Genomic DNA, 21,398 nt, shown 5'->3' with positions numbered 1-21,398 from the left:
TCATATCCAGCCCATATAAGATTTGGGTTAAAATTTTTGACTCATACGTGACCCTAATTAAAAATTTTGTTGACCCAAACCTGGCCTAAATAGGGTCAAGTTGGATTGAGTTTCCGGTTGGTTCAATTTTTGCCATCCCTACGGTCGAAGTAGTGGAAATTTAAATAAAAGACCTATACGTAGTATTTTCATCCTTCTAGGGGTTTTAGGAAAATGATAGTGTTAATATCGGCAAGCGCATTGCCGACATTAGCTTAATTAGTTTTCTGCCTTTCCCATTCCACTCCCTGGACCGGTAGGTTAAGCTCTCGTTCCGCGTCCCCTCGTTGCAGAGGCTTCCATGCTTATATATAATGGAAACAAATCCGGGCAGAAATGGCTAATTTTCTCCAACTTCAAGCGATCCAAAGGTGAGCTCTGTTTCTTGATCCCTATATTCCTCGTTTTTTACCATTTTTAAGGTAAATTGTTACGGAAACCCTAATCTTTTCCTCGTTTCCGCATTTTCTCCAACTTGCTGCAAGATTCATAGAATAGTTGTTCTTTTTGATTACATATCATCTGATCGAAACCCTATTTCTGAATGCGCTTGAGAATGAAATCAGAATTGGGATGGAATCGTTTGGTTATAGCCCTAGCTACAATTTTGCAGGAGGAATGAGTTCCTTTTTGTTGTTTTATTTGATGGGTACATCTATCTATGAATTTCGTAGAGAATATCATGTGTTTTTTTTCTTTTTCAGCGATTCTTTAAATGAAAGAGAGAAAGAATGCTTCTTTTTTGAAGCGTGTATTGGTGAATTGTACTTCGCAGGTCTGCGCTCACTGATCTTTATCTATTTTCTTCAAATAATAAGTGATCATAATTGGGTGGTTTTCTTTAGTGGATGTGCTCTGTGGACTGATAATCTTTGAATTGGGTCTTGGATATATATATATATATATATATATATATATATATATTTTTTTTTTTTTTTCCTGTCAAGAAAGATTTCTAGGTGTATTCATGTTCATTTGTGGGCTGATGATATTCTATTTGGAAAGAGCATGTTTACTTTGTGGAGCATAAATCCATGCCCACAAACTAAAATATGTTTTTTTACTGAATAACTGCACAATTTATTTGCATATGCTTGTTAGCTTTTTTGGAGCTCACAATTGAGGGAATATTTGTTTGATTTAATATTCCTTGACTTTGATTAATGGCTTATTGATAGCCATAGAGCTTTCTCGCAATCCGCTTGCTTATGTTGCTGTTATCTACGTAGGCCTAATGGAACTTTTATTCTTCCTAAATAATCTGTAATTTTTCTCCTTTTTAAAATTGATTCTTTTCCTCTCTATTTTAGAATTGTTGCATATTTGATCTTTCAAGGGCCATAGCCTGATTGCTCATGTCAATGATGTCACTATAACCCATTGCATGTCAGTGGTTCAAATTTGCTTTTAGCATCACCTACCATAACACTTTTGTCATATGCATAGTGATTAATGGTTTTATCTTAGGTATAATTCCATGAGAGCCGAAGTTTGACCAAAGTAGCCTAAAATGAAGCAGGTGCAGGTGTAGATTTAGGCACTGGAATGAGTAAGGTGGCTTTTATAAATAAATTTCAGGAAATGGAAGCAACTAAGATCCATATAAAAAAATCCTAAATATTCTAAAGTATCTAGGATATAGTTATCTGGTTACTGTATTCTAGAGAGTGCGATGCATGTAGTATGAAAATGTAAAAAACAATCATTAGTAAGTTGGTTTGACTGTACATGGAAAGGAACACAAATTCTTGGTTAAAGACTTCCTTAGAAGCATCTAAATGCAGTCATGGTTGAGAGCAAGATCCTAAATCTGGTGAGGCGCTCTAATGAAAATTTTGATATCATTTGGACTCAGAAATATACCTTAAAAAAGCAAACTATGAAATCTTATGCGTGCGACAGATATGACCATATTCTCATCTCATTTATTGGATTGACAAGATTGCTTAAAACAGGCACATAATGAGAAGGATGTCTAATTCAGTGTGAAGGATCATTAGGAACTTATTGTTTGCCTTGCCACCTTTTTTTTGTAGTTCTATATGATGCTTTGCCACCTTGGTCTTGGGTTTCTTGACAATATCTGGTTAAATTTGCTGCTATCAGTTGTTTCTGTGGCTAGACAAAATAATTTTCTTTTGCTTCAAGTTTTTATTACCTTACTCTGATGTGTTTATTATGTTTTTCTAGTCTCTTCCTATTTATCAAGCATCAAAGAAAGAAGGGATACAGTGACCATAAAAATTTGAAATGAAACTGAAACAGAAATTTGCAAAAGTCATCCAGTACAGGTAGCTGAGAGGAGGATCGCAAACAATCATAGTTTTAATATTGTATTTTTTGTATATATGACATTACATCATTGATCTCTCTACTGACTCTAGTGATGTAAACAATCAACTGAAAGAAAAGGAAATACAGGTAGCATGTTCTGGTATGACAGTAGGAAGGCTGCTTTATCCACTCAATTGAAATCTGCTCATGTTTTGAATGTTTAACAAATTCACGAAAGCTTATTTGAGAAGAGACATATTGCCCAGTTTGAAAATCCAAATTGAGAAGAGTCTTCTTAAATTAAAGAACATTAAGAGTGTCATCATACATAGCTAAAACTTATATGGGATATCTTTATGCTTATCTGCATTCTCTTTCAAAACAATGTTGATGGTTAAGTCTAAGTGAAGGAGTATAAAACCTGTTTGTACAATAATATTAGCCTTAGCATGGAAATTGGAAAGATATTGAGCTAATTTTTTGTTCTCATTTTTTTTTTTCTCCTTATATTTCATACCTCTCCAGGCAAAAGAATATGGGAGCTGCATCGCACAAAAGGCCCCAGAGATTGAACATGACATGTGTCTAAAGGAATTTCTGGCACTAAAATCATGCATGCAGAACACGGTACTCTTAGTTCATACGTCTGCAAGCATTTATAATATTTCCCAGATGATGATGCTCTTATCTTTTTTTGTTTGATCATTATTCTAGTAACAAGAACTATCTCTTTTGCTCCTAAAGATTAGAAACAAGGTGTAAGATTTGCAAACGACTGTGGCAAATTGTGCTGAGTTCTATCATCAAACTAGGAGATCTGGAATCCGCATCAGGTTTGGAAAAAATGCATGCTATAGTATATCTGGTCCAAGGTAATGAAGGTTCACATATCTTAATTATTTATTCATGTGCAGTTTTCTTTTCTTGTGCTACTGTTGGATGCGGTTTTTTCTCTAAAGTTGGTTACTGAGGACGTGTATGCTAGACAGCGAAGTTGCATAACTGGAGCTATAGATCAGGTTAAAAAGGACATGTTAGGGAAAATATCTAGTGATCAACCTCGGGCGGGTTTGCCTGGTTCAGGGGCTCTCTCTCATGTTTATATTCAGCATCCACCCCTACGATGCAGCATTCCTGAAACACAAGGACTCTATTATGATGATGGGAATAAGTTAATTCTCGCCCCAACATGTGATCAGGTAGTTTGAGTCATATAGTTTTTTTTTTTGGAGGCTCCTTGGATATATTTTCTGGTTTGAGCTGGAATCAATTGCCTGGAGGGGTCTCTCATTGCAGGTTTTATCATGGAACATTGGTCCATCTACTCAGCTTGATCCACCAAATTCTGATTCAATCAGTGAAGGGCCTGTTTTATCTATTCGATATTCTTTGGATAAAAAGGTCATAGGGATCCAGCGATCGAATCATGAGATTCAATTCAAAAATAGGGAAACTGGCGAGACCTTTAGTAGAAGATGCAGGCAAGATTCTGAAAGCATACTTGGCTTTTGCTGGACAGACTGCCCATATTGTGATGCCATATTCATAAAGACAAGGTATGTTCCCCGGATTAATGGTGTGTGAAAAGTGGTGGGTCAAACTTCCATGAAAGTAAATGACATTGAAACTTTGTGTTTGAAGTTATATTGACTATGAACCTTGTATTTTTATTCAGGGCGGTCATTCATATGTCTATATATATTTCATGCATTTCTTTATAATCCACCTTATAGTTAACTTCAATGTTGATTTTATTCTCAGGCAGGCAATTTTTTCTATTCATATAAAAATTAAATTTTTATGGAACCAACTTGTAGATTTTCCTATTAACTTATGGCAGTTATGCTTTTATGATGTACAGTCATTATTACTATCTTGACTTAAGTTTTGCTCGCCTTTGTGGTTGCACTACCATAAAAAGTTTGTCTTTTTCAAGTGAAATATGAAATGCTGTTTAATTATTATGCTGTACTGATCTTTGTTATTTTTATTTTTATTCTTAAAAGAAGACGTCCCCTATTATTTTCTCCATAGATTCTGTAATATATCATGATTGCATATGTTTTTGAATTTATTCATTGAAGTTATGCTGCTCATTTTAGCATTTGTAATTTAAGCCAGCTATGCCTGTTGCTGGATGAAAATGTTCCTTTTGTTCTGTTTCTTGATGATATCAATAGCGATATTTTCGACTAGGGCCATATCTGTCAAACTTTAGAGTTGAGAGTATTTTGGACAGTAAGTTGAGATTCTTTTCTGAGAACATGAACATCATTTTACCAACTGATTAAAATTGAAATCAAGGATTCAAACTTAGGGCATACTGCCCCATACTTTTTGCTGGTAGATAGCAGGAATGGGCATCAGCCACCCCCGTGGGACAATTTCTGGGCAAACCAGCCAAACAACCCTGATTTGACTCCATGCTGTTCGATACTTAGCTTAAGAATGTTTTAACTTTTTTTTTCCTGTCTTCACCATTTTTCTGCTTAAATCTTTACTTAGGGCTGTAAATGGTATTTGAAAACCCAATAGTTCGACCTGATTATTTTCTAATAATTGGGTACATAACCAATTTAAATTTCTGATAACCTTATTGGATTGAAGTTTATATAGAGTCTGATTCTTATTGGATCAAGCTTGGATCTAGCTATTTCTAATCCAAAAACCCTAGAACCCGAATCTATATGCATAATATATATGTGTAATATAAAAAAAATATAGGATTATAAAGAGGACTAGCTGTGTGACTGGCGTTAATTCCTTTTCTCCATATTTGGATTTATATTTTCTCTTGCATGTGCTCCTTATCTTTTGTCTATTGCCGTTTTAGTTCCCAAATTCTAGCTAACACTTAGATCTCAGTTCCATTTCAATCAAATCAAATATAATAGGAACTTAAATCTATTCATAAAATGATTGTTTTTTTTCAAAACCTATCATTCACTCCTCATTAATTATTATGCTTGTTATGGTTAATATTTTTCAAGTCATGACTTTGTTAAATATTTTTTCTTGTAAGTGGTAGAAGGAGAACAAAAGTGCAAAAATAATAGCATGAAGGAATGTAAGGCAAAATCACGTGCTATATTGAACCCCAAAAAACTTGAATCTGAAGTTGAATATAATTATCTATCATGTTTGGATTTGAATTTGGAGCTTGCTCATTTTGATCGATCTGAACCCGAGGCTGAACTTGATTTTGTCTTGTCAAGTTCAGATGTGGATGCAGCACGAATCCAAGTCGAGTCTGACCCATTTAGAGGCTTTACCTATCAGTACACTATTTTGATTAGGCGCACACTTTGCTGCATCCCATATTGACTAGCGACAGGAACAACTTTATAGTTGATTTTTGGAACTTTATCTTAAGTTATCTTTAATATTTTTAGTTTTAAAGAAGGAATAAACTGTCATAATATATGGGTTATGTATGCCTATAATGTTAGTACTTGTCCATGTAACTGCATATTGGCATGCACTCGTATGTATAACTTGTATAGAATGCATGTCCATAATGTTACATCCATTACCTGTTTTATCTTTTTAAAACACATTCTCAATTATCCCAGACACTCTCTTACCCTCCCTCACCCCAATCCTGCACACGTATGCGCATACACTCTTTTGTCGAGGATCTAAATATCCAATCTACACACAAAACCTGGCAGCAATGCAAAATTATAATTCTATATCAGTTCAAAGGACATAAATAAACAGTTCATATATATTAGCCCATGGTACTATGGTTATATCACCATCCTGATGTTCTAGCAATACTTTCAGAAGATGCACTTGTCATAGTGTAAATGTAACTAGATGTCCCATATAATTTTTGTGATGAATATTGCAATTGATCGAGTTGTTATCATGCAAATGTAGTTGGCACTGTTTATATTTACATTTATTTAAACGATGCAATGAACATGTTAAAATAAAAATTAGCACCTATATCTGGGGTGATTTATGATGCTGGAATTCTATAGATTAGTTACATACTCTGTTTCCTTGTTCAAAACATTTCTGTTCGCTACTATAGTTACATTATTTTTTTTGAGAAGAACTACTATAGTTAACTTACAACAATTAAATTTGTTTTGAGCTTGAAAGAAATTGTTGCTTATCCAGTGCTAGTGTGAGCCAAGTGTCAAGTTAAAATGGCTTACTACGTGTACCACATTGCACCTGGCTGACATGGGCACAGTACGGGAGACTCCAGTCCTTGGTCATTAAAAAGGATAAACACAAATCATGTGGCTGCCATAAATATTACCATGAAATGTATGTTTCACTTTCAAAATCATAACTTTGAGACAACTATCTTGAGGCAAATGTCTTTGAGCTAATTATTTTTCTTGCCTTTCCTCAAGGCTCAAACATGAAAGTTGTTATTAGCTGGCTCAAGAAAGTAACTGTGCCGCTACATGCAAGCAGTCAATATGTTATGGTGCAGTTTTTATGACCCTATTGGATGGGCAGATAATAGCATGGTGCTTGACTTAAAACTTGTGGGAGAAATGGTATAACCTATTGCATGAGTAGTGGCATGACAAGTTGTTAAGATATGTAATTTTAATGCTTTTGGAACCAGCAATGATTTTCTTGTTGGAATGCATAGCATTTATTCCATGCTTTGTACAATTCTTTTGGAATGTATTCATATATTCTTTTTATTCCAAACACATTCTTATATTTTGTGCCTTTAAATGCGAATGTAAAAATAACTGGCAGTCCCCAGCAATTAGGCTCATCAGAGGGGCCGAGCGGACTTGTTGTTTGAGAGAGAGGAGTGAGAGAGAGGAGTGAGAGAGAGCCGCGTCAATAGTCGTGCGGTCTTGGGGGGTTTTCCTCAAACAGGGGTTGGGTGGCTCTGATGGGCGACAATAGGGCTAAGGAGAGGGAGACGGGGAGGCCCGGGGGGTTGGGGCGCCAGCCTCTGGGGGTCGACTCGAAGGGCGGATCATGGGCGGCGGTGGCTAGGGGCCCGGCGAACCAAGGTCGATGGACACGCCACCAGATCTCGGAGGGGGAGCTGGGAGCTCTGAAGACCTGTTTCACGGAAGTTCTGGAGATCCCGGAGGAGAGGCTAGAGAAGACAAGGATGGAATGGAGGAGTACCTCTGTTTTTATGCAGAGTGTGGGGCGGAAGGTGCCGGCGGAGTGGGTCGGGCGTGAGCTGAGAAGGATGAGGAACTTGGACTATAACGTCGAGGTCGTCACAATGGCCGACGACGTCCTGGCGGTCCGCTTCGCCTGTGAGGAGGATCGGGAGGCCATGCTGGTGAGGGGGCCATGTCTAGTCGCCGGACAGCTTCTCACGATGGAGCGGTGGAAGCCGAACTTCATCCCCGGCTCCGGTGGTTCTGGACGGGTGGTAGTGTGGCTCCGCCTCCCACGGCTGCCGTTGGATTTCTGGGCTAAGGAGACATTGATCTAGATTGCAGCAACGGCGGGAAGACCTTTGGCCTTGGACGCAGCCACCGATCAAGGGAGGAAGAGGGGGTTTGCTCGGATTAAAGTGGAGCTTGACATAAGAACTCCTCTAAAGCCGGGAATATTCATGAAGGGAGCTAAGGAGGGATTAGAGAGGACGATATGGCAGGAGTTTGTGTACGAGAACTTACCTGCCTACTGTTACAGGTGCGGCCGAATCGGTCATGAGGAGGCGGCTTGTGAGTTCCCTTCCCCGGCGACGGGCGGAATGGAGGCTGGAACGGGGAGTAAGGCTCGATGTCCAGAGACCGGGAAGACGTCAAGGGAAGCGGGAGACCCTCTGTTATACGGCCCTTGGCTCTCTATGAGCTGGAACGAGGGCATCGGAGCCCCGAAAGGGGGGAAAGGGAAGATGATGCAGACAGGGGCTAGCACCAGTGTGGGCTCGGCTCCGGCGCCGTCTGCGGTAAGTCCGAGTGAGGGAGATGGGGGGCCGCGGCTGCCCGTTTCACCGCAGGACTTGGAAGGTTGGCAAAAGCCAACCAAGGTGGCCAGACGGAAGTCGCCGGAGAAGCTAGCTCAAGGCGGCTCGTCCGTGGAGATGGACGGAGGCCTGAGTCAACCAGGTGAGCAGGGTGAACCTAGCGGTGACTCGGTGAGGGGACTCGGTGGGGGGACTCGGCCGCCCTTGCTGGGCCAGGTGGACCTGGGAAAGACTGGGCCGGGCCCAAGTCCGCTCAAAAGGGCTCGGAGTCCGTCTAAGGTCCACCAGGCCTTGCCAACGCGTGGGCCGAATCCGGCAACTGGGACGCCACCTGGGACCGGCCCGAGTGTAGCACAGAGACGGGATCTTCCCCCTCGGGGAGATGGGTTCCGCGGGGCTGGAGGCGGCCGTCGGCGGAGCAAGAGCTCGCCGCCACCCCTTGTGGCGGCGGACATGGCTACGATGAGGCAGGCGGAGGACGGAGGGGGCCGACGGCAGGGGGAAAACATACCTCTGCGGAAGGGGCTGGCCCGCGCGGCGTCGGTAGCGGCGGAATTGCTGGCGGCGGTGACCGGAGAACCGTCGGGAGTGGCAGCTGGACCGTCGTCTCAGGCAGGAGTCGGGGAAGCCATTGAACACGAGGAGGTCACCCGTTCCGGAGTGGTACGACCCTTGGCCATGGGGGTTTCAGTGGAAAGGGTGGAGAATGATGCGTGCCGCTTGGTACACCAACCAGGCGAGAAGAAGGGTGCTGGGAGCTCCCTTTCCCTCTCCGGTGACGCCCTGGTGGGAAGCGGGGTCTGCGGCCCTGGATTGGAGGAGAAGGCGCACTGCGGTGCTGGGAATGGGGAAGAACTCAAGATGAGGTCGGTGGTATCTGAGAGCCAAATGGCACAGGGGCTGAGGGGGTCACACCAACAGGCAGTTCAGAAGCTGCTGGCCACTGCTAAGGGTGTGATGCACAGTGAATTGGAGCAGCGAGGAGCAGTGCTGTGTAGGAAGGAAATGGAGTTGGATCCTTGTAGCGGCAGCGGCCCGGGGGAGGGGGGCTGTGTCGACGCATCAGGTGCACCATGAGAGCCCTCCTTTGGAATTGTCGGGGTGCAGGTAAGCCCTCTTTTGCCCCGGCTTTCCGCAGGTCGGTGCAACAGCACAAACCTGAAATTTGTGTTTTATTCGAGACCCGGCTCTCCGGGCAAAGCCTTCAGAAGGCCCGTGCGGCGATACCGAGGTCATGGGATTTTTATGCAGTGGAATCTCAAGGACTGTCGGGAGGTATTATAGTGACTTGGGCACAGGGTGACCACCAGATTGATGTTTTCAATGTTTGTAAACAGGAGGTCATCTTAGTGATATCAGAGGATAATCGGAGCCCGTGGGTCCTAGCAGTTGTGTATGCCAGTACAGATTATAGAGTGCGGAGGCGGTTGTGGGCGGAGGCGTCGCAGCTTATTATGCAGGGTTATCCCATGTTGGTGGCAGGTGATTTCAACTGTATCACGGATCCCCAGGAGAAGAGGGGGGAGGGCTTTCACTTATAAGAGGGAAATCAGAGAGTTCCAAGATTTTATAGCGTCAAATGGACTGATTGACTTGGGTTTCTCGGGACCAACATTCACATGGTGTAATAATCAGCAGGGGCAGGCACGGGTTTGGGAGAGATTGGACAGAGTCTACGCCACAGCGGGGTGGGCCCAGTGTTTTTCTGACTACCATGTCCGTCACTTGCCGAGGATTGCGTCCGACCACTGCCCCTTACTGGTTAGTACCGATACAGCTGTCCCTTTTCATTCCCCTTTTAGATTTGAGAAGTTCTGGACATGTTATCCTCGGTCCTGGGAGATTGTGAGGGAGGCATGGGATGTACCGGTGAGAGGGGATGCTATGTATCGTGTGTCTCGCCGGTTGGAGCTGACCAAAAGAAGGTTGAGGAGGTGGAACCGTGAGGAGGTAGGGAATATCTTCAGGAGGATTGAGGAGTCTGAGGAGGCCATTGCTAGACTACAGGCTCAGGAGGCCTTGGGAGGGAGTTTGGCAGAGGAGGAGATGGGGGAGCTTAGATCTCTACTATCCTTACATGATTCTCTCCTGAGACAGCAGGAGATCTTGTGGAGACAGAAATCGAGGGTGCAGTGGATCCAGGAGGGGGATCGGAATACTAGGTTTTTCCACCAGTCGACAGTTATCAGGAGGCATCGGAACAGGATCAGGGTGATCAGGGACGAGGATGGACAGTTAGTGGAGGATCCAGATTTGATCCGGAGGGTGCTGGAGGGTTTCTTCAGGGCCAGATGGTCTGAGCAGATGGGTACTGGGAGCTCAGGGAGTATCGTATCGCCAGTGGCACGGGTGGCAGAGGAGGATATGGTCGCACTGACTAGGCCGGTATTGGATAGTGAGATCAGGGAGGTGATGTGGTCCCTTGAGGGGGACAAGGCGCCGGGTCCGGACGGCTTTCCACCGTTATTCTTCCGGAGGTACTGGATGATTGTTGGTCAGGGGGTGACGGCGGCCATACAGCAGTTTTTCAGCACAGCAGTGATGTCTACAGATTGGCAGAGGACCCTTGTCACTCTGATACCGAAGCGTCTGGATGCTTCGGAGCCTAGTCACTTTCGCCCGATCAGTCTATGTACTACCTTGTACAAAGCGACGGCGAAGTTACTAGCTGTCAGATTGAGGATCATACTTCCGAGATTGATCAGTCCAGAGCAGGGGGCTTTTGTGGGAGGACGGAGTATCACAGATAATGTTCTTATTGCCCAGGAGTTCATGTATGATCTTGGCAGGGCATCGAGTAGGAGGAGTCTGATGGGGGTCAAGCTTGACATGGAGAGGGCATATGATAGGATGAGGTGGGATTTTGTACAGCAGTCATTGCAGGGGTTTGGATTTCCCGAGGCATGGATCAGATGGATCATGGGGTGCATTAGAGGCCCTTCCTTTGCCATTTTGGTAAATGGAACGCCATCACGGTACTTTGTGTCCTCTGGTGGGCTGCGTCAGGGTTGTCCTCTCTCCCCATTACTGTTTATTATATGTGCAGATGCGCTTTCCAGGACCTTGCGGCATGCAGTGACCACCCAGGAGCTGGAGGTTTATAGGCCTGTGCCGGATGCCTCCCCGATATCCCATCTACTATTTGCCGATGATTGTCTTCTGCTAGTCCGTGCGACTAGACAGGCTGCAGGGATTATTTGGACGATCTTGCGGGATTATTGCTCTATGTCAGGTCAACGGGTTAATTTATCTAAATCAGCAATTTGTTTTAGCCCGAAGACCAAACCTGATGTGAAGACAGCTATACTGGAGATTCTGGGGGTGGGAGAGCAGGAGGGCACGTTAAGGTATTTGGGAGTCCCTATCTCTGGGCAGCGTCTGCGCAGCAGTGATTGTACCCCTCTTGAGATCAGCATCCGGCATAGGCTGGAGGGGTGGCAGATACACTCTCTCTCCATGATGGGCAGGATTATATTGGTACGGTCAGTTCTTTCCTCGATCCCGATTTATTTATTATCTAACTCTCTTATACCGGCAGCTACAGTTAGGAATATTGAGCAGATCTTCAGGGATTTTATTTGGGGAAGGACTGGAGGCAGAAGGGGTATCCATCTTATGGCTTGGGAGGTTGTATGTCAGCCGACGAGATATGGTGGCTTGGGTGTGCAGTCCTTGATGGCGAGGCGTGAGGTTCTAGCTGCACGACACGCTGCTAGAGTGGTGTTGGAGCCTGATGGCATGTGGTCTTCACTTATGAGGGCCAAGTATGGCGATCCAGTGCCGGGTGCCCGGTCGGGGCGACGCCACTCACCGATATGGAGGGAGATTTGTGCTAGAGCAGGGTTGGTGCTCCCGGCGATTAGATGGGCCATTGGTGATGGTCGATCTATTGATGTGTTGGAGGACCGGTGGGTGACGGAGCAGCCTATGAGTAGACTTCCGATTACAGTGGACACATCGAGGTTAGCCGGTCTCAGGGTCAGTGACTTGATGGAGCCGGAGGGGGACCACTGGAGGATGGAGCTGATCAGGGAGGCTTTCGGGGAGCAGTTGGCGGAGAGGATCCTGGCCCTACCTATTTTTGCCCAGGGAGGGGCGGACAGATTAGTCTGGATGCCGACAGGGCGATCGCAGGTGCGAGCCAGGGATATCCATACTTTTTTGAGCCGAGAGCCAGTACGACAGATAGAGGGAGGTTGGATCTGGAGGATGCGGATTCACCCGCGTGTGGCGCTCTTCATCTGGAAGGTAGCGTGGGGCTGCCTACCGACCAGGAGCTTACTGGCGCGGCGAGGGGTGCGGATCACTCAGTGCTGTCATGAGTGTACGGAGACTGAGGAGACGATGGATCATGTTCTTTTGCAGTGCCCCAGAGCTAGGGGCATTTGGAGTCGATCGCCCACACTGTTACCCCATTCAGTCGAGTCGACACAGGACTTGATTCATTGGTTGAGAGCGGCTTTACGGCGGCCTAGCACAGTTGAGGCCGGGATCCAGGGGGCATATTTGGCTCATTCTATCTGGCTGGATAGGAATGCCGGCATTTTTGAGGGCAGGCGGTTTCCCCCGCAGATGGTGGTGGACAGAGCCATGCGTCTTGCTAGGGAGGTTTCTTCCGCTGCTGTTATTTTTCCTTCTGAGATGGCCAGGGACACCTGGGGTACTCTTTCTGCTGTCACAGCGCCCAGGTTCGCCCTAGTCTCTTGGGTACCCCCACCCCTTGGTCATCTCAAAGTGAATTTTGATGGTAGTAGGTCGGCTGATGGGGTGTCAGGAGGAGTTGGCTTTGTTATCAGAGACCATCTCGGCAACTTGATAGCAGCTGGTGGACGCCGCGCGCCGGGATTTACCGTAGTTGGTGCGGAGCTACGGGCTGCCTGTGAGGGGATATCCTATGCGAGGTGGGTACTACGTGCTGAGCACATTTGCCTTGAGGGAGATTCCTCTGTGGTGATAGAGTGGATTCGGGGAGTGGACAGATATGGAGATGATCATCCTCTCATCCGTGAGATTCGGAGATTGGCTCGGGAGGCGAGAGTCTTCCAGGCTTCACATGTTTTTCGGGAGGCGAACAGTGCAGCAGACTGGGTCGCCTCCTTTGCCGCTCGGCACTCCGGAGAGGTCATCTGGACTTCGTCAGGAGATATTCCCTCTACGTTGTACTCGTTACTTTATTTTGATATGGCTGGATGTACTCAATTTAGAGCTATATGAATTGCCGTTTTCACCAAAAAGGCTCATCAGAAAGAAAGCTTTGTCATATTAAATGAGAATCCATAGTTAGCTAAGTTGAAAGAGAAAAGCAGTTTATAGCTTGAAGGGTTGCCAATCTTCATCGAGATAGTTTTTGCTTCTCTGTTTTTCTAAAAGCCCTCTTTCTTGTTAATTTTGTATTCTAGAAGGCTTTGAGTGTAAATGCAAGTAGTTAAATCTTGAAGTTCCATAATTCTGGATTTTATGAATTTTTTGTTATCTATATTTGATTAAAGCATTCCGGATCCTCATTTCCTTCAAATAAAATTCAATTGCAGTGGTATAGACTTGCTTTCCTATGAACCTGAGTTAAACACCCTTCGTTTGGTGGAGGCAAAAAGATTTAATGTTAGCTGGTACGTATACACACATGAAAGCCGGCTGGTTCTTCTTGCTTCTGGAATGCAGTGCAATATCTTCTCTGGATATCAGGTAACTGCCAAAATTGGTTTGAGCAAGCAGTTATCCCTCTGTTGTTATCTCTATACATAAATGTTATTTTCTTTTGAAGTTCTAATTTTGGTGGCATAGCTATGTTTACCCACTCATGCTAAACTATTATAAGAAATGAGATATGGCATAACTATATTAAAAGTTAAACAGCTTTGTTTGACTGGTGGACCTTATATTCCTATGTATTTTGAAAAGGTAACTAGTTACATTATATTTCACATGAGTTGAGTTTAAAACTTGAAGGTTACACAAGGAGATGCTTTCAAACATCCTTTTAGTATTACTGTATTTGTCCTCGTTCTCTTCAATAGGTGTGGGAGCTGGTATTCTGTCGGAAAAATAGAAACCAGAATTACGATAAGTTCTATCATGTCTTATTTTCATTTGATCTGTCACTGAAAGTTCATAATATGACCATCTTTTATCAATGATCCTTTTTGCTCAATCATGTAGGTACTCCTTTTTCTTAATTTTCCTGTTTGACACTGATTGCTTTCTTTTTGTCTTTTGTTACTTACTGTCAATAATTTCTTTCCTTTCTTTTTTCATTAGTTTTCATCTGGAGGGATCATTCGCTTGCCTAAGTTTGAGATGACAATGTCTAAAGCTGAGGCAAACCGCAAACCTGTTCTCGCTGCAGATGACATTCATATTGCTACTATGTAAGCCTTTTATGAACAAATTAATCTTAAAGTTCATGAAATTGTGAGAAATCTTTATAGCATAGTTTTTCACAGTGTTCTGATGTATATGCTATCAAATTTACAGCTATGGTAGGATATATTGCCTGCAACTTGATAGGGCTGGCATGCTGCTTAACTTGTATAGGTTCTACCGTGATGCAGTTGTTCAACAGGTATGACTTATGAAAATATTCAATTGCCATATTGTAAGCTACAATATAAGATGTTTATTAGGTTTGACAAAAGTAAAATATCTTCTTTTTTTTTTTTTAATTTTCTGGTTCACTGATTTCTCCCACCTGTTTGGGTAAGGATGAACAATGGTAACCAAGTGATTCTGTAGTTATAAGGAAATATGATGGTTGATTACTTGCCTGAGATGCAACAAATGAACAAAGTAGTTGCTTCTAGGAAAACATGGCTGATCCAGTAGGAACACCAAAAGCTGACCTAGTAAGGTTAGCAATATATGGTGACCTGTGCTGTAGGTCAATCTCAACTATTAGAAATAACTGGGAAGAGAGTAGGAAAATAAGTAAAACCAATGCATTGAGTTGCGAGGCTGGTTTTTTTTTGGTTAAAGATTTTAGGAGAGATCAATATCTTCAAGATATCTTAATTGACGGATTCTCTAGAGGTACACATCAGCAGTAGATATGAGGAATAAGACCAAAGGCGAGCCGACATATCATGTAATATAATGAAAATAATGAAAGTCATGACAAGCAGGAATTGAGAATTGAAGGTAATGTGTACAAATAGAAGACTGTTAGAAGTGTAAAATTAGCACATACATTTGGTTTTGTTTGTCTACTAACTAGCCTATTTAATGAAACTTAAAACAGAGGAGCATGCCAAATAGTTTGGGAACATATTGTGACTTGAATTTGTACGAGCAAGGTTGATGCATGGTATTATAAAATGAAATTTATTAGGCAGATTATGAATTGTAAGATAAGGAGTTGGGCCCCATATTTTAGGATGTGAAACCAAGAACTTGTAAATTCGCCTGCTAGGAAGGTGGATTGTTGAGGCCATGTCTTGCCCAAATAGTTGACGGAAAATTTGAGGGAGGAGAGTATTCAGCATGTGATTTTTCTGCCTTTGAGAAAGCATTAATAAGGTATTCGTAGGGTTAACTTAGCAGACACTGATGAATAATGACTTACCAAATTGATATGTCTATTGTATTAGAGAAATTTTAGCTACAGCATCCTTGAGTCCATTCTGGTTTGGCAAGACTTGTGGAGTTTTGGTTGCTATAGGTCAACTTGTATTTCTATCTATCTCCACATATCATGACCTTTTACAGTATCTCTCATGTCATCCAGACAACAAGATGAAGAAAAAAATGAACACCCTGTATATGCTTATAATTTCTCTTGCGGTTGATCAGCTTTTGATGCTTATAATAACGTAAAGTTAATTTCTTCCTGGTTCACTACATAACAGTAAGGTGATAGACATGTATGTGATGGTAATATAAACATACTTTTCTTAAATTTCCAGTAGTTGCAACTTCAAATTGATGTCCTGTCTTGGTTGATGGTTTTATTCCATCATTGTAATCGTCACCATTTTGTTGATTGCTCAAACAGAGCTTTCAGATAATGTTTATATTGATGACATTCATAATTACGTCTTTCACCTTATACATAATACATGCACCTGTCATTTCAGGGGACTCTACCAATTTATTCAAGCAGAATTGCAGTGAGTGTGGTTGATAATGTGCTTTTGGTTCATCAAGTGGATGCAAAAGTTATCATACTTTATGACATATTTCTAGATTCCCTAGCACCAATATCTGCTCCGCTTCCCCTCCTATTGAGGGCCACTTCCAGCAGTAGCAGGCAAACAGTGCAAGTGGAGGATAATCTAACCGCCTCATATGGGGGAACGATCTATGGAGACGGTTGGACTTTTCTTGTCCCTGACCTTATTTGTGATGTTGATAATGGTCTGTTGTGGAAAATATGTTTGGATCTAGAGGCAAGTATTATTGGTTATTATTATGATTCCTTTTTTTGAAGTTAGAAGTACTTAATTAAGATATTCTTTCATCCAGGCAATTGCTGCTAGTAGCTCAGATATTCCTTCAGTTTTAGACTTTTTGCAGCGCCGAAGGTCCCAACCAGGCATGGTAAGAATCATCCCTGTTCTCATTAAGCACAATTCTGGTAATGCAATTCACCTGCTATGTTATTATGCAAAGCAATTATATTTGCTTATACCATCTGTTACTAATACCATGCGATTTGGCTTCCCCTTGCAGATTAGGAAGTTATGCCTGGCCATATTGCGTACAATTATCCTGGAAAGAAGACCAATATCAATGATTGCAAGGGCAATAGATGTAATTGTCACTTCTTATTCCCACTTAGTTAAAATGGGAAGTGCTCTTACGGGAGGAGAAAGGGTAAGCCCAGTAAAAACTGAACATTCAGGGAGCCAGCATGGATTCAACTCTGTGGTGGCGTCTGAAGAGCCTGCGACTAGAATAGCGAATCGTGGAAAATCCATCAGAGAAGAGTCTTTATCTGGAGCGGAGAATGAAAAACAACAATCTACAGCACAATCTAAACCTAAACAAACATCATTTCATTCACTTTCTGATTCTGAGGGTGATGCAAATATGGAAGCAGTGGGGACCAGTTTCGGAAACATGTCTCTTGCTAAGTCTTCATCAGGCGATTTACATGCTTCAGTTGCTAGAGAGGAGATGAGGAAAAGCACTAGTGAACGGAATTCAGATGCTGATTTTGAACAATCACCATTACAATCAGAAAGACTTGAACAATGCAGCAGTCTGTCTGATCCTTATGTTTCTAATCAACAGGGATCTCAAATAACTAGTGGAGCAATTTCACCAGATGAAATGTGCAACTTCGTCTTTGCTTTTGTTGAAGATGAAATGGGAGGTGATCCAGGCTACTTGGTTGCAACTATGGTAGAGTTCTTAAGGAGGTAAACCATTCATTTGGCATGCTTTGATTGCATTTTTTTTTCGAAAAAAAAAATAACAGAGTAGAATGTAATTTGAATGCATATAGAGAAATTGAATGTATAAACAAGAAAACGAGCACCATGAAGATTTCCAGCTACTCTAAAACTTATGCTTGTTCTTTTTGCTACAAGATCTTTTATTAGAATGAGTTGGGTTTGAGTTACATATGGTGCAGCCAACTAGATCTTTAATTTGTTGCATCTTGCAGCGTTTCAAAGGAAAGGCTCAAAGTTCATCCTAATCTTTTTGTGATGATGATCCAACTGCTAGCCCGCACCAATCGTTATGCTGAACTTGCACTGTTTATAAGAAACAAGGTGATTTATTGATGTTATTTTCAGATTTCTTGAACATCAATTGCCTTGGTAAGGGCTTCTATTTTCGAGTTGTAAGAATGCCATTTTACAATAGCTGGTATTTAAATTTATACAATTTTCTGAAATGAGATTTGGTAGATTTCTGTTGAGAAATTTTGTCTCAAATTTTCATATTTTGTAAATCTTAACAATATATGGCTGTCTTCTACATTTCATATGCAAAGCAGTTCTGAAATTTTATTGTTCGAAAAAAAAGACATTCAGCATTGGTTTACATATGTGAACCCGTGCTGCAAAATATTTGCTATTTTTTGTTATTAGCATTCTTTGAAATTTGAGTCATTCTTGTTTATGATTTAAACGTAAGTGTTTATGTATATAATCATCAAATCAAAGATGTATTTTCCTTACTTTCTGGATCGGCAAAACACTGATGCCTAGATCTTCCAACTACACATCATTATTACTCTTCTGGAGAATATCTGCTTATTCATATGTGCTTCTCATGCAGATCTTAGAGCCCTCCAAGGACGTTGCTTTTCAACTCTTAGAGTTGGGTCGTGAAAATTTACCTATTCGAACGCTAGGTTTAGATATGCTGAGGGAGCTGTCACTGCATCATGATTTTGTTACCGAACTATTGCAAGATGGATATTACCTTGAAGCTCTACGCTACGCCAGAAAATACAAGGTACTTCGCCCCATATTAAAATCGCTCTCATCTCAATGGCCTTTAGTTTTACCCAGTCTATTGTAACAGTGGTATTAAGCAAAGGTATTTGTCAGTATAATGGTATTTTGCTTTTTATTTCCATCTTGCATCTCGGTGTTCCGCTTTATTAATCTAGGAGAAATATGCATGAAATAAAAAGATAAGAGGCATACACAAACTTGTTACATTTTCAAATACTCTTGACAGGTTTTGATCAGCTCAGAGTATTTGATTTAAACTCTTTAAAGACTGGTGGTTACAGAACAGATTACTGTCATGGGCACTGGGATATGTACCAATTTTATCCCAACTATTTAATGAGTGATTGTTACCATACTAGCGACCATCAGCCTTGTCCTAAATATGTGGGGTTGGCCTTTTGTTTTCTCATTTTCCAATCATCATTCCCATCGTGAGGCATACCTTGGGTGTTATTGCAAGTTTTTGTAGATCCTTTCTAACAACTTCCATCCAGGTTAGCTTAGGTCCTTCACTCCTATATAGGCCTTTTAATGCAGATTTGAGCACCTGTCCTTACCGAAACTTCCTCATATTTTCATTGGACATACTTGTACCATCCCTAACAGTTACTTGCGTAAAATTTCTGTGGCACCTAGGTATGCCACTCTAGTCTTGCCATATATCTTACATGTCCAACTATTTGACATGTGGGCCCAAAAATCCCGACATGGACACTTCTATTCAATAATATTACTTCTCATCTGTCTAGAAAAAGTTTTAGTTTAAAAAATGCATGCAAAACATCAAACTATTTATCAATTCTAACATATTTTGGCAGGGAAAATTCCACTCTATTATGCAACAAATGCACAATTGTTCAGAAGATTTCGCCTCAAATGGTTGTTTTAAATCAGTCTCTTGGAATTTTGGTGCTGTGTGATTTGATAGCATGTCCTTGAATGTTTCTGAAACTTAAAATTCCCTTAAAGAGATTTGTCCATGTAACACTTTTGAATAGCATATTTTCCAATTCATCAGCATTTACCTTGTATTCATCATTATCAGTTCCCCCACTGTATGTTGGAAATGATCCTGAGGCTTCACCAAGGTGTGTTTCTAACATATCATCACGTGCAGGTTGTCACAGTGCGACCATCCTTGTTTCTTGAAGCAGCAATTGCCAACAACAATCCACTACATCTTGCAGCAGTGCTTAGGTTTTTCTCAGATTTTACACCTAGCTTCAAGAGCACATCCGATTTCAACAGGTATCACCAGATTCTGATAGATATGAGTTGATTCTGTTTGTTTTTTAGAAGAGTTGATTGTGTTTATTATGAATCATGTAATGATTAGAAACAGTGCTATTATTTTCTGAAAGGCCCTTAAGTAATCTGTTTCATGAGGTAATTGGATATTATTGGGACCTTTGTAATTTCAAGCTTACCTTTTGGGAAGCGCATTTGGCAGTGTTGAGTGGAAACCAAATAAATAAATATTCTTCGATAATAAACCCTACCTTTAGGGCATACAAGTTTAGGAGAGGCTGCAGCAAGTAACAATCGCAATTGAGCCGATAATATGGTGGAATATTTTGCAAATAATATGTTGATATGGGAATAACTTGGAAAACAACCCTGCTAATGTGAGATCTCTGAATAACTGGCGGATAGCTTTGTTTTGAAGAGTTGCGGACTGTTGTGGTGCAAGCTGTACTTGTGGGATGGTGCGAGAGGTTTCATGCATCTCGCAGGCCCAAATTTAGAGGTTGTTCGGCAAAATCCTGCCTGATGGATGAAGAGAGTGCGGGAGCCTGCAATCGCCGTCTTTGTTCTCTTCTCCGCTGATCCCGCTGCATCCGTTGAGAATTTCTTGAACAGCCTCTAAGCGGAAAATAAATTTTTTTAGGTGGATTGCAGTTGTTCGATCCCGAAACGGGGAGGCCAAAACTTTGGCTGATGCCCTACGCCCTGCTCTCCCGATCCCATCCTTTGCCAAGCAACCCATGTCTGGATGGCAGATCTCATGAATAAGATAACCCTGTAACTGAACAGGTAGGGTGCATGCAGCTGTCGTTGTTCTCAAAATATCATCAGATTGCTGCATCACCAATTTTCAATTCAGGGCTGATGCTTCAATGGCTAATCTTAGTGCAGTGGATTTAACATCACAGTTTCTATGACACGCATCAAGTAATTATGTCATGGTAGGTCACGTATGAACACGCGGATGTGTGATGGTTTTTTTTCTGTCGATTGCTACTTTGCCGAAGCTATGGCCTATCCACAAGAGATGTGCGTCTACCCATTCTTTGATTGAGTGCCTAAGGGCCTGGAGGGCCTCGTTCCCTTTACTGGGGTGCGTTGTGTCAGCCGGAGATCTTATTCAGCTCGTGAAGTTTGCCACACGGTCTTTAGGCACCACTGGGTAGGATATTGTCATCGTCTACTTAGCTTATCATATTTGGCTGGATAGAAACGATAGTCTTCGAGAACAGGAGGGCACTCCTGAGGTCCGTTGTGGAGAGAGCTCTCCATCAGGCGATGGAGGTTACTAAGGCTACCATGGCGGTTTCATTTGGGATGGTTAGGGACATCTGAGACCTTTTTTTTGCTATTACAGCATCTAGATATGTTCTTGTTTTTTGGGGGCTCTCACTCCCTAGCTATTTCAAGGTGAATTCCGACAGCAGCATGCCTACCGATGGAGATAGAGCTAGAGTGTCATTTGTGATTAGGGACCAAGATTCCAGGTTGATCGTTGCGAGGGGGTGTCGATCTTT

The 21,398-nt window shown here is 42.3% G+C and overlaps 1 protein-coding gene across 3 annotated transcripts; it reads left to right on the top strand.

The window, feature by feature from the left end:
* Nucleotides 1-276: 276 nt before the first annotated feature.
* LOC103705787 (regulator of MON1-CCZ1 complex) lies at nucleotides 277-20,129 on the top strand. Of its 3 annotated transcripts, XM_008789642.4 has the most exons (15): nucleotides 277-410; nucleotides 744-814; nucleotides 2,839-2,940; nucleotides 3,058-3,146; nucleotides 3,228-3,512; nucleotides 3,610-3,869; nucleotides 13,762-13,915; nucleotides 14,489-14,598; nucleotides 14,705-14,792; nucleotides 16,300-16,611; nucleotides 16,688-16,762; nucleotides 16,895-17,586; nucleotides 17,835-17,943; nucleotides 18,455-18,634; nucleotides 19,754-20,129. In XM_008789642.4, the coding sequence occupies exons 5-15, from the start codon at nucleotides 3,345-3,347 to the stop codon at nucleotides 19,913-19,915; spliced, it is 2,310 nt and encodes a 769-aa protein (XP_008787864.2). In that variant the 5' UTR covers nucleotides 277-410; nucleotides 744-814; nucleotides 2,839-2,940; nucleotides 3,058-3,146; nucleotides 3,228-3,344; the 3' UTR covers nucleotides 19,916-20,129. The 3 variants fall into 3 exon arrangements, with proteins under 3 accessions (XP_008787864.2, XP_008787865.2, XP_017697949.2); XM_008789643.4 differs by lacking the exon at nucleotides 744-814 and having other exon boundaries at nucleotides 283-410; nucleotides 19,754-20,073; XM_017842460.3 differs by lacking the exons at nucleotides 277-410; nucleotides 744-814; nucleotides 2,839-2,940 and having other exon boundaries at nucleotides 3,040-3,146; nucleotides 19,754-20,073.
* The last annotated feature ends 1,269 nt before the right edge of the window (nucleotides 20,130-21,398 follow it).

The sequence above is a fragment of the Phoenix dactylifera genome, chromosome 15 (assembly GCF_009389715.1).
Source record: "Phoenix dactylifera cultivar Barhee BC4 chromosome 15, palm_55x_up_171113_PBpolish2nd_filt_p, whole genome shotgun sequence".
Classification (NCBI taxonomy): Eukaryota; Viridiplantae; Streptophyta; class Magnoliopsida; order Arecales; family Arecaceae; genus Phoenix; species Phoenix dactylifera.
The sequence above is the reverse complement of the archived record's forward strand: the minus strand, read 5'-3'. Positions and strand labels throughout refer to the sequence as shown.

Excerpts from the sequence above, each read along its gene's own strand:
- LOC103705787 (XM_008789642.4), top strand. The coding sequence starts at position 3,345 with ATGTTAGGGAAAATATCTAGTGATCAACCTCGGGCGGGTTTGCCTGGT. Across the intron at positions 13,916-14,488 it reads ATATCTTCTCTGGATATCAG|TTTTCATCTGGAGGGATCAT; the intron begins GTAACTGCCAAA and ends TTTTTTCATTAG. Across the intron at positions 17,587-17,834 it reads ATGGTAGAGTTCTTAAGGAG|CGTTTCAAAGGAAAGGCTCA; the intron begins GTAAACCATTCA and ends TGCATCTTGCAG.